The 13,480-nt window shown below is 44.1% G+C and overlaps 1 protein-coding gene across 4 annotated transcripts in view; it reads left to right on the top strand.

Annotated features, from left to right (window-relative positions):
- Positions 1-8,217: 8,217 nt before the first annotated feature.
- The window catches only part of QRICH2 (glutamine rich 2), a 42,795-nt gene continuing 37,532 nt past the window's right edge, over positions 8,218-13,480 (top strand). For all 4 annotated transcript variants that reach the window (XM_088661590.1, XM_088661589.1, XM_088661588.1 and 1 more), the window contains exon 1: positions 8,218-9,185. In XM_088661590.1, the coding sequence (XP_088517716.1) occupies positions 8,352-9,185 (834 nt within the window). In that variant the 5' untranslated portion in view covers positions 8,218-8,351. The remainder of the gene's footprint in view (positions 9,186-13,480) is intronic.

The following is a 13,480-nucleotide window of genomic DNA, read 5'->3' as shown; positions in this document are numbered from 1 at the left end:
GAAGCCAAGTTACAGGGAACCAGACAGAGGGCCTTCTTGGTAGTGGCACCTGCCCTGTGGAACGCCCTCCCACCAGATGTCAAAGAGAAAAACAACCACCAGACTCTTAGGAGACATCTGAAGGGAAGTGTTTAATGTTTAATAGATTATTGTATTTTAATGTTCTGTTGGAAGCCGCCCAGAGTGGCTGGGGAAACCCAGCCAGATGGGCGGGGTATAAAAAGAAGAAGAAGAAGAAGAAGAAGAAGAAGAAGAAGAAGAAGAAGAAGAAGAAGAAGAAGAAGAAGAAGAAGAAGAAGAAGAAGAAGAAAGAAGAAACAGGGCTGAAACTGGTTCTGATCTGATGCACTGCCTAATAGATCCTGGTCTCTTCCTTGTTTGATCAAGGCTTATATGCAAAAAAGAAACACCTTAGCCTGCACACCATGGTAGCATCTCTGGCCTCTGTTTTGAACATTCTAGGTGTACTATTCCTTTGTGCAAGCTGTGAAGATTGCATTCTTAAGCAGAAATTTTATAATGTGTCCAAAGAAGAGGTGATTTATTCAGAATATTCCTGTAGTGTTTAACATCTATGAAGCTATGAAGCCTTCGTGCATTTCTCAGAGCTACTGATGGTGCATTGGGTAGTATGAAAAGCCTGTTGTCATGCACATGCAGTCAGTTGTTTTTAGTCTTCCAATTCAGGGTGAAAGGGGGTGTGTCTAAGCATCTACTTTTTGTCAAGCCTGCTTGCTAGAGCCTGTTCTCAACTGCTATGATTGCTGCTAGGAATCCCAAACAAAAATCCTTTTCAACCATTGGAATGGGAACTTTGTTATCTTTAAACCTCTATTTCTTGACTTCCATACTAACCTGAGAAAGGAACTTACCATGATGGAGCTTTGTGGGTTGGCAGCCACAGTAACACCTTAAATTAATCTTGCAGTGACTGTCACTTCTTGACAACAGTGTGCTTTGCACCTTGTTTTTCTTTTCTGTTTTCCTTTCTGTTTGGGAACCCACAATTGATTTTTAATCTTTTTTGCTTTGTCATGAGCAAAACCGCAGGCAAAGCCTAGAGGAAAATATACGTACATGCCCTTGCCTTTGGGTATCTCACAGGACACAGCCTTCCACTTGCATGTATTTTTATGATAACCTGGAAAGCTCTTCCACACCAAGGGCTCATCCAGACTGCCTTTTGTGCTGTGTTTCTAGACCCGGGTCGGGGCTTTAAAGCTCTGTGTCCAAGTGTTGTTTTTTTGCCAAAGCATTTTCCCCAGGGAAATCCGTGTTTTACTGCTGAATCGGAGAAAATGGCAATTGGATTCTCTGCAGATTTGCTCAGATTCAGCAATAAAACATGCGTTTCCCTGAGGAAAGTGCTGGGACCAAAAACAAAACAAAACAAAGCCCACAATACTCAGACACAGAGCTTTAAAGTGTGTGCCCGTGTCTGGAAAGCATAGCTCAAAAGGAAATCTAGATGAGCCTTAAGAGACCAAGGTTCCTTTTCAGTGTATGAACAATGCCAATCAAATGATAAACATGCCCTGGGAATAATTTCCCATAACAGAAGGCTTAAAGGGGGTTAAAGGCCTAAAAGGCCTAAAAGGTGCAATATTACACATTTCCCTGCATAAATTTCTCCTGGGACATGAGATGTTTTTGAATATGTCATATGATCAGCAGGACTCGTGAGATTTTAATTTTGCTCCTGAAATGTAGATGTAGAAATGCCTGAGGTTTTATAGAATATAAATGGTTACAGGTAGGTAGCCGTGTTGGTCTGGGTCGAAGTAAAATAAAAAAATTCCTTCAGTAGCACCTTAAAGACCAACTAAGTTTTTATTTTGGTATGAGCTTTCGTGTGCATGCACACTTCTTCAGATACCTGAAGAAGTATCTGAAGAAGTGTGCATGCACACGAAAGCTCATACCAAAATAAAAACTTAGTTGGTCTTTAAGGTGCTACTGAAGGAATTTTTTTATTTTAGAATATAAATATAAGGTTTAGAAGGGATACCTGCGTTTTGTAGTGATAGAAAATAACTGAACTAGGCTTGAACATCAGTAACAGCTTCAACAAGACATGGAGAATTCCACATGATCCACTATTTTACAGGCAGAAAATCTGTTGCGGAGTTTCAGATCCATGCTTATGATAGAATTGATGCTGCTACCTTGTGAAGGATGCAGTGGGTTAATCATTCTGATAAAACCAAAAGCAAATCAAAATATCATTCCAGAGAATCTTTAATTCTTGTAATTTGAAGGTCCTTGTTTAATAACTCAGTATTTGGATTTAGCAATGCCAGGGCTTAATAGAGCTTTGAATGCCAGCAACTGAAAGAGAATGTGACATTTCTTCCCCTACATACCTGGAATTGTTTATACAACCAATGGGGCAAACTGTGATTGGAGTTATGAATGAAGGCTTGTTGTAACAATGAGATCAGAAAAAATGTTCACAGATTCCCTGTCCAGCTGTTGTCTTCAAAATATCCAAAGAGCTGCTGGTACTTATCTCTAAACTGGAAACAGCAATTAAGTTGTGCCAGCAATTATGAGGAGTCAATTGCAGATTATGTATAAACAGTGCACACACATCAGCTGCGGCCCTCTGACTTGTTATATACATCATTAGTGAGCAGAGATCTCCAGTGTAAGCAAAGCTGACCACCCGCTTTCCTGATAAGAGTTAAGGAACACAAAAAGGATGCCATGGCTGAATTAAACACAGGATGCTGTACTGTAACCCACAGCTTTGAAGCTGTTATCAGGTGGCTCCACTTACAACAGTAAAGTGCATGCACACTTCACATGAAACCTCATACCAATGACAAACTTAGTTGGTCTCTAAGGTGCTACTGGAATGAATTCTTTTATTTTGTTTTCACTACGGCAGACCAACATGGCTACCTACCTGTAACTAGTAAGTAAGACAGTTGTGCTTCTTCCAAATATATGCCAAGAATTGTCTGCATCCGAGTAAGTGCTCGTGGAAGCTTATAAGCACATTATTTTAAATCCACAGCTATATCTCTTAAGAGTTTCTAGTGTGAGTATTTATGCACTGACTAAAATGAAAACTGCGAGAATTGCTTTTCTGAATGAGGCCAAGGTGCATCTAGTCTAGCATTCTGACTTGCAGCCAACCAGGAGCCTCTAGAACAGGCATCCCAAAACTTTGGCCCTCCAGATGTTTTGGACTACAGTTCCCATCTTCCCCGACCACTGGTCCTGTTAGCTAGGGATCATGGGAGTTGTAGGCCAAAACATCTGGAGGGCCGCAGTTTGGGGATGCCTGCTCTAGAAGCTTATGAGCAGAGCAAGTCATGCTGGGAATGGTCACCTCCCTGTTTGTCCCCAGCATCTGGTCACCAAAGGCAAGTGGGAATGCCTCTGAACGTACTGGTTCCAATTAGCTGTGCTTGCTCAACACTCAATAGCCTCACTTCCCTGAGGCTGGTATTTTGATCACAGGACATCTGATAAGCAGGTACCTTCCACCTTTGCAGACTTTTTTGCAATGCCCCTTTTGTGCAAGGCATCAAGACTGGCACAGTTGGGGAGTGGATATTGAACAGCTGAAATGCGAAGAGAACTTCTCTCATAGGCGGAGGGTGCAAGGGTGAGGCATAACCTATCAAGGAGTTAAATCACCCCTGGGATGCATTGAAGTGAAGGGTGGGTTATAAATATTATTCTTAACAAAATAGAATAAAATATGAGGGGAAAATGTGAAGGATGTTTCTGGACAAAACTCAAATTTAATTTGTGATTCTTTAGTTAGACCAGATTTGCTTGTGGTCAAAAGAAAAGCAAAAGAGTCATGTGTACTGCTTTCTGGTGCTTATCTGATCTGGGTGATATAGGCGTACTTGAAGACTGTGATATGGGTCACATCCACAACACAGCAAGTGTGCAGTGTGTAAACGGAATCCTTTCTCAATACAGTACAAGGCTTTGTCAATAGCTGCCTATGTCCTATTTCATGTGATATGCTGCCACCTGCAGGATGCTTGCACACATCTGTCTTATTATTGGTTGTATACTGTATTTAAGGGTCAGGGTACGGCCAGAGACTCGTGCGGCTTGGTAGTTGCTTCATGGAATGTCAACATTAGCTTGCAGGTGAAGCCAGTGCATGTCAGAAGGGTAGAGAAATCTTATTGAACTCTGTGGAACTTACATCAGAGTAGACACATATAGGATCCTCCTGCTGTTCTTGCTAGGCTGCCTATTGTCCCCCCCCCTCCTTCGTTCTTTCACTATTCCCAGCCTATGGGAAACTGGGGATGCACTAGAATGGATCGATAGCTATGAATTCCATGTGAAAATGCCAAGAACAGCTTGGAGACGTAAGACGGTAAGATGCTGCCTTATACTGCAGTGGTGCTCCAGGGTTTAAGGCAGGGGACATTCCCAGCTCTACCTAGAGACATTGGCCATTGAACCTGGGACCTTCTGCATGTAAAACACCACTGAGCTGTGGCCCATAAACTAGATGGACTGGAGGAGGTTTAGGCAGGGAGATGCAGACTAGGATTTGAGGATAAATTACTGTTTAAATGATCGTACATTATAAGTAGTTGCATTGGCTTGTCAATTACACGGAACAGCTTGTATAGTTCAAGGAACTAAGTATTTGTGCAGTTATTTGGACTTACAACATTTACTGCTATTATTGTTCAACAAACCAGTTAGTTTGTTTCATTTACAGTCGTGAGTCTGTGATTCTTGTCCTGGATTTGGTTTTACCTACTGGGGTTCACATATGGACCAAAATTAATCCTGATTTTTCTGTCTTGCTTCACTCACATATACAAAACAATATAGCTGCAGCATCCTACCATATCTAATGTACCCTGGTTTCATTGCACAGTAGGTTGGTCTTGAAATTTTCTACTTTGTTTAGAGAAGGGGACAAACCACTTGGGCACTATCCAGAACACCTCCCTCCCTCCCTCCTCTCTCTCACTCACACACACACACACAACCAACATGGACACACACTCCCTTAACCATATGTTTCATGTTCTGTTTGCATCTCAGATCTGAGAGTATTACAGTGCCCATCTGTGCAGTGCACCTTTAAAAGTGGTCCCTGAGTATATTACAAACTATATATAGAATATCATTTCACCTCCACTGCAATGCAGTCAGGCCAGAAGTAGAACACTGCTATCTAGCCCAACACTTAGGAGAAGCAGAAAATACTGCAAAGATATATTCTTGATCATGGTTTTAGAGAAGCTGTCTTTGTCATAGCTGCCAAGTTTTCCCTTTTCTCGTGAGGAAGCCTATTGAGCATAAGGGAATTCCCTTTAAAAAGGGAGAACTTGGCAGCTATGGTCTTTGTTGCTGTTGCTGCTACATATTTCTTACTTGGCCTTCAACAGCCAGTCTTAGGATGGGTTGCAATTTGTAAAGACACAATTAAAACAGCGATAAAAAAAACAACCCCATGCAAAACCTTAAAACAGTAATTCCATGGTTATCTGTATTAGAATTCAGCCAGGATTCCTTACACTTATGAATCAAATGTTGAGCATTAATTTCATATGCTTAAGACCTGCGGGAACTGCTGCCCTTAATGTGCATTTGCTGTGCAGACGGTAAAGCAGGGGTAGCCAATGTGGGTGCCTTTCCGATGTTTTGTTGTGCCCATCACCCCCAGCCATCAGGTCCAAAGCTAGAACTGGAGCTGTGGTCACTAATGTGTTGGCGACCCCTGCTCTACAGTAGGTCCTTAAGGGCATTTTCTCATCTGTAAATACAATTGGCTTGGATGAGAGGAACTGAGCACAGCCACCAGCTCTCATCACATGATCAGGGCATCTAATCATAGATAAGAGACTCTGCAAAGAATCTGCTATTTGTTTCCCAGATTCAAGGTGCTAGTCCTCATGGTAATATAGACTGCACTCTATAAATGGAGAAGTTGTCTTTTCAGTACACACAGAAAGCTGTTCTGAAGTGATTTTACACACACACATACATACATCATTTTATTTGTATGCCACCTTTCCATAGCTAAATCCATGCTCAAGTGGCTTACACATGAAAAAAAAATGCATAGTTACAAATATAACCATAGTCAAAAACTACTGTATGAAGGTATTTGTTCACTAGTCAGCATACTGTGAAAACATGATTAGGTCCTGCAAAGTCAATTCACATTGTTCTAGAGTAGCTGGCATGAGTAGGCTGATCCTATGCATTTCACTCAGAGATACATCCAACTACCTTCTGTGGTGGTTTACTCCCAAGGGTCTGCCACAGAAATTTTGGCTCTATTGAGAGGGAAATTGCTAACACTGTTAAGAATATAGAAATTCATCATTTCTGGCCCTCAGCCAAGCTGCCTGGGACTAATGAGAGCCAGAGTTCCCCATCCCGGCCCTACATCTGTTTCACTTTTGCCCCTTTTTTCACTCCATCCCAGTTATGGGAAAGCAAGGACCAGTTGCTCTTTTGTGCTACTGTGAGAAGACAGGAGCAAAGGAACTCAAACTGCAATTACCGTAAACTGAGAGAGAGGCAAAGCATTGGGATATTTCAGTTGAGCAGACAGCTGCTGCTTGTTGGAAGTCAATGTGTAGGTGAAAGTTTGAGATTTGGGAGAGAGCAAAAGAGAGAGCAGGGCGGGCTCACATCTGTCTGTAAATAAAACCTTCCAATATGGAAATCCTACCTCTGCTCCAGGGATGAGGACCCTGTGGTCTTCCCGATGGTGTTGGACTGCAACTCTCTTCCTGTGCTGGCTTGGCACTGATGGGAGTCCAACTGCACTTGGAAGGCCACAAAGTCCTCCTGCCTGCTGTACTCGCTGTCGCATAGGAACTTTGTAGTTGTTGGAGGAAACATGCTTTGGAGTAGAGAGCATCCCTACATATTTAAAAGACCTGGGCCACAAGCCCATTGGACATAAATCTGCATGAAATGTGCAAAGGTTTTCATATCTGTATCTATAGATTTTTTTAAAAAATAGAATGACTATAGAAATTTAATTAATAATAATAATAATTCGATTTCACAAATCAATGCAAAACTAACCGTTAAATAGAGTGCATGGAGTATAGCAAGATGAACCTCGGGATCCCTTCCAACTCTACGATTCTATGATACGCAGAGCCTGTTTTTCTCACCACTGAGCAATTTCCCCTACTTGCCGCTGTCCACAGTTCATCTGTTCCCAGTATCTTGAACACTGAAAGCAACGCTGGTACAAACTAAGCCGTGCCTGAGACAGGTCGCTTTCCACCATCCAAGGCCTTAGGTTGCAAGGAGAGCTTTTTCAGGAGTCTTGCTTCTGGCAAACGGTTGGACCAGATGACCTTAGGGCTAAATCACACTTACGTGGTTCTGGGCAGTATTTCAGCACTTTTCCCTTTTTTCCTGGAAAACCTACGGGGCAATTTAAATGTTTAATGTAAACAGATCTACGAATGCCACCAACAGATATAGGGGGGCAGCCCCCTCTTTAAAAATGTGTGTGTGTGGCGTCTAAATTTTATTTTATACTTTTGGAATCTGCTGCTCGGAAACTCTTGGGAAAGAAATAGAGCAATTAAACTGGAAATATATTAAACTGGCTAACAAACCTCCCCTATTCCTTTGGTTCCCGCCCATTCCTCTCTGTTTAGCAAGGGCGGGGGGAGCGCGCGGAGTCATAATTCGCGCGGCGCCGCGAGTCCCGGAACGGCGGAGGGCGGTCACCCCCGTCGCGTAGCAACCACAAACGCCGGCTCGCAATCAGCCGGCAGCCGGCGAAGTAAACAAAAGCACATGAGCAGCTCTCGAAGCCAATCCCGGAACGAGAAGGTTTGTGAGGCAACCAATGGAACGCAAGGATTCGAACGGGGCCGGATTGTCCGCGGCAGAGGCGGCTTCTGTTCCGAGCTTCGGCGGGGAGCTGCTCGTCAGTCGGTCGCTCGCCCGAGCTGCGAGCTGCGCTGGGGGCGGGTGCTGCTTAGCCCTTTAAATAGGGGTGGTCGTTTGGGGGGTGGGGGTGGGGTGGAGAGAAGGATAGGCAAATAGAGCAAAAAGATAAAGCGAGATAGAGGCGCTGCTCGCCCGTTTATGGCGCGAGCCTGCTCACTTTTAGGAATGGGTTTACAATAAATTGGGCTTAAAACAACAACAACCCCAAACAGATATTCCTTGTAAAAAAGGGGGGGGGAAAGAGCTTTTATTTATTGAACTGCCTTCCATCCCAGCGTTATATTTTCCTAGGGGTTAATAAAAGATTAGGACAGGTGGTTTTTTTGTTATTTCGTAAAAGAAGATTTTATTTTATTTTTTCTAAATAAGGCAGCTGGCAGTTGTCGCAAAGCGAAGGGTGGGTCGAAAGGGGTGCAGACATGTCTCTGAAAGTCACATTGTACGAGTTGGCGGACATCTCCATAGGGACTCCGGAGGTTGGCCATGTCAATTTCAATGCCCTCCACACCCTCCTCCATGCCATCCTCAGGTACCTCAAAATTCAGGATACCATGACGGAGGTCAAGATGGATCGGGGGCCGCCACCAAAGCCAGACATGGCGGAGGCTATTGAGAAGGGGGTTGGGGAAATACTGTCCGATGAAGAGTTACTGAAGGATGGTAGGGCAGGCAAGGATGGTAGGACAGGCAAGGCAGGCCGGGAAGGTAGGGAAGGGAAGGAAGGAAAGGAAGGCCTGGAAGGTCTGGAGGGTCTGGAGGGCCTGGAAGGTCTGGAGGGCAAGGAAGGCAAGGAAGGCATTGAAGGCAAGGGAGGCAAAGAAGGGAAGGGAGGCAAGGATGGCAAGGGAGGCAAGGAAGGCAAAGAAGGCAAGGAAGGCAAGGAAGGCAAAGAAGGCAAGGAAGGCAGGCCCATGAAGGAAAAGGAGGTTTCAGACAAAGACATAGAATCTCGCCTTAACAACTTGGAAAGGAAAATGTCCGTGCTGCAGGCTAACCTCCAAGGGATGGCAAATCAGGTGCAAGGGGTGGAAGATCAGGTCCAAGGAATGCAAGATCAAGTACAGGGAGTCCAGGGGAAAGTGCAGGGGATGGGAAAGCGGCTCAAAGGGTTTGAAAATCAAATGTCTGGCCTAGAGAAGCTGCCTTCTGGTACCGACTTGATGGATAAAACCAGGAGTGGCTCTGTGGCCGATCTATGGCAAGCGATGCAGTTGCAGAAGAAAGTTGAAGGCAACGAAGAGGGCATCAACAAGGTATGTGAACAGTAATAAAAAAACCACCTGGATTGTTGGAATTTCAGGGGCATGCAAAGGTTACAGCGAAAATGAGTTAAGAGTGCCCTTTATAGTGATTGCGAACAATATTAATTTTAGACTAGTTTTTGAAGGAGGCATGATGGGCATGTGGACTGTTTTGTTTCCTTTAAAGGCCTAGCTCGCTGCAGGGATACAGTACATTCCTTTCTGAAAGTTCCATCCCTGCCCCCAAAGATGTTTAACTGTCAACTTGTGTTGGAGTGAAGAGACAAAGAGAACTATTATGAATTGTTATGTTGTGTTGGCAAACACCATAATCTGCTGCACCGTAATTCTAGATCTGTTGTGTAGATCTCGGCAGTACCTGAAGCTTCACTCGTATTCCTCCTTGGAGGTGATACCTCCTGGAATAATGAACAGAAGCATAAATAAATGTTTCCCCATGGAATCACTTAGTAGCCCTTAAGAAAATGCATCAGATATGCACTTTGGTATTTACATCTAGGTACGTTGTCAATACAAGCTTCACCTCCAAATTTCCAGAATTAGTATTAATTCCTGTTTTACGTTTTTGACTTAGGAGTTTGAATACTCTTTCAATCACCTGATTATTCAAATGTTGCTTCACACATTTCAAAAACAGTGCATGCCAAAGCTTTCATTACTTGTAGTGCTTCGTAAAGTCATTGGCAACAGAGAAATCATTGTTTTGCTAAAGTTCTGAGAAATACAGAGGATTTGCTAAGTTAGACCAGACAGGCATTGATTTACCTGTTAAAGGATCCCTTGGACTGGCTAAAGTGGAAAGCTGGATGGATGCCAATAACACTGTGTGCCGCCACCCTCTGCCCTTAACATCTTTCCCTGCATTAGAATTGGTGAACCAAAGGCAGCTCAGTTTGTAAACTGTGAGGTATGCTATGCCAAGAATGGCTCCCAGCAGAGCTAAGCTTTGCAACAGGCAACTGCAGGAGCAGTTGAAATATCTTGCATTCCTTAAGTTTCCATTATTTCTAGATGCTCCAGTGAGCTGGACATGTAGAGACTCATCTCTTGCTATTTAGAAGTTGGCTTATTCTGGCTTGTGCTGAGACCCCAGCTGGGTGGGCAGGAGAACGTTCCCTGCATTCCGTATATAGGAATAACATTAAATACAGCAGAGACATGGAATGTTTTTCAGCCCGAGGGCCACATTCCTATCTAGGCATTCCAGGCAGGGGCCACATGCCACTAGTGGGCGGGGCCAGTCCAGAACAAAATGTTGGTGGAGCAATAAATGTAAATCTTACCTTTGTACAGTAGACTAGTTTCTACACATGCTCCCACACTCTTCTCTATCCTCGCTATCCAGACAAGCAAGAGGCATTATCAGAGTTCAAGGACACAGACCAGCAAGGCAAAAACAGTCAAGGAAGGAGCACAGCAGGGACAGGGAGGGTTGTGGCCTAGGGTGTGGCATGGAGAGAGTCCTGAGGACCAGACAGTGAATTCTAGAAGGCCACATTTGGTCCCTGAGCCTGAGCTTTTCCACCTCTGTGGCAGAGTGAGGGAGCTGTTGGAGGCAGTAACAGCACCCCCCCCCAGTCCTGCCATGCAGTCTGCCCAGTGCCCCCTAAGCTAACCTGCTGCTCTCAGGATGCTGCCGCTGTCTCTGTCAACCAGCACTGGAGTAAGTTTCAGCTGCCAGTTGAATGGCCTTTTGTATGTGAAAAAGGGGAGCACCATCTTCTCCTTCACGTCAGGCAACAAAATGACTTGGCCTGGCTTTGGCCTGTTAGTTCTAGCCATTTCTTGATGCACACCAGAATGTCTTAAATCAGGCAGCCTTCCAGTTAGTTAGGTCTGGTTATCGTCTTTATAGTGTTGATAACAAATTAATATGAATGCCGTTTTGGTAGGAGAGGTGGTGTGTGTGTGTGTGAGAGAGAGAGAGAGAGAGCACTGAAGGCTCCACTTTCTGTTTTTGCCATTTGGGACTGAATTCCAGTCCTTCGAGACACAGACATACACTCACATACAGACATTTGAGAGTGAGTGAAGTGGTTTCCATCTCTACCATCCACCACTATGGGGCCTTCTGAGGACCATCTTGCCCTGAAGGGAGGAGAGACTAAAGACAAACTGGCATGGAGAGCTGCCTACAACCTCGTTCCCAGTACAGTATTGGAGTTGAGGTGACCTCTCCCTCCCTCAACCGCCACCCCAGGGCTACTCAAATAACCTCTTGACCTGTGGGAAGGGGAGATGTAGCTTTAAAAAAATACCCCTCTTGTAGATTATCTTGGCTGGCTTATTCTATAGATTTATTTGCTGCCTCTTTTAAGATTTTGATGTAAACTGCTTTGTGGGAGTCACCTGAAAAGTGGTATATTAAATTGAATTAATCAGTGTATATAATATTTATCAGGTGTCTATGTGTCATTAGATAAGAGGAACAGGAACATTTTTGCAGTATAGAGTCCCCCCAGACAACATGCCCCTACTAGTCTATGAGGGGAGCTATAGCAATAAGTACATGCTCATAAGTATTCCAGATTTGGAGTGGATAGTGATGACAGAGCAAGCTCTTTGTGAAACTGCCTATGAGTTAATGAGCAGCAAATTGTTATGTCCAGTCCCATCTGGCAAAGGCCTGGGACAAGTCTATACTTGAATTCTTAGTGAGATAGCTGCTGTTCTGATTTTCAACTAGCCTCCTGGTGTCTAGTGCATTGAAGAGGGTGATAGGAAATGTAATCATTTAGTGAATTTGAACTTCTATTTCCTGGTTTCCTATTTGGGGAGGCTTCCACAACAGAGCAAGACAGAGACTTGATTATTTCCTTTAGTAAATGATTCATTGCCTAGGCTTTATCAAGACAACCAATACCAAGACATAAAAGTACCTCGCCATGGACATGTGTGTGAATGAACTTGAGGGACATTAATGACAGCACATATTGCAGGCATATTTTATGGTTGGTTTGTTTTCGTAGCCAACAGGAGAACTAGAAACTTACTTGGCTCCCAGTATGTTTCCGAGCACAGTTCAAAGTGTTGGTGCTGACCTTTAAAGCCCTAAATGGCCTCGGTCCAGTCTCCACCCCCATCATTCTGCCCGGACACTGAGGTCCAGTACCGAGGGCCTTCTGGCGGTTCCCTTGTTGCGAGAAGTCAAGTTGCAGGGAACCAGGCAGAGGGCCTTCTCGGTGGTGGCACCCGTCCAGTGGAACGCCCTCCCATCAGATGTCAAAGAGAAAAACAGCTACCAGATTTTTAGAAGACATCTGAAGGCAGCCCTGTTTAGGGAGGCTTTTAATGTTTAATAGATTTTTTTATTTCATTTTTCTGTTGGAAGCTGCCCAGAGTGGCTGGGGAAACCCAGCCAGATGGGCGGGGTATAAATAATATATTATTATTTTTATTATTATTATTACTTTGATAATGTTGCCTTTATTCTGTTCATGTCCTGGTGAGCAAGCTAGCTGACTAATTCCCCCCCCCCCACCATTCACATAATCCTACTGGAATCTTAAAACTGCTCTGTTGGGTTTTCTTCTGGCTCCAAATCAACTTTCTAAGAATCACCATGCATCTCCTGTGGTGCAACTGAAAGCTATGCTGTTTTCCTTATGCATGGCTTTAAGGCTTACATGGAAGTGCATAGGAAATAGCTAAATGTGACTCTTCATAACACCAGAATCAAGAGGCACATACAATTGGAGGCAGGTAAACTATTTAGGGTTGAAGAAAACCAGTATCTTTATTCCCCAACCACCACTTCATCTCCATGAGGCTAATAAGCTGTTTAGGGGAAAGTGTAGCAGTCCTGCTGGAAAGCTGTCCTGGTTCTAGGTTTTATTTCTGGAAGGGCTTGAGCAAGATCTCTGACGGCACCCACTTCCTGCTTACCGCTGCCCATTCACTTGTCTCTTCCTCTGGACCTAATCTGCACCACAAGAGAAAGCTTGTGGAAGTTACTGCTCCTTCTCCTTGCTTTACTCACTTGGAGAGCAAGGCTGAATGGGCAGTAGTAGTCAGGACCAGAAGGCTCCTGAGTATAGTCAGATGTCTGATGCTAATCCTCTGTGTTAATCCTGGAGTACAGATCTAGTCGGGGTGTTTGTGTGCAAATCTGAAGGTTCTGGGATAGGATAAGTGTTATAGATAGGGTTGCCATATTTCAAAAAGTGAGAATCAGGTCCCTCTGAAAGTTGTTTTTCTACAAAAACGCCAAAGTAACACAATCTTCTGGCGGTTCCCTTGTTGCGAGAAGCCAAGTTGCAGGGAACCAGGCAGAGGGTCTTCTCGGT

Source organism: Zootoca vivipara, chromosome 2 (assembly GCF_965207765.1).
Source record: "Zootoca vivipara chromosome 2, rZooViv2.hap1.1, whole genome shotgun sequence".
In the NCBI taxonomy this organism is placed as follows: domain Eukaryota; kingdom Metazoa; phylum Chordata; class Lepidosauria; order Squamata; family Lacertidae; genus Zootoca; species Zootoca vivipara.
This window is presented reverse-complemented; position numbering and strand designations above follow the sequence as displayed.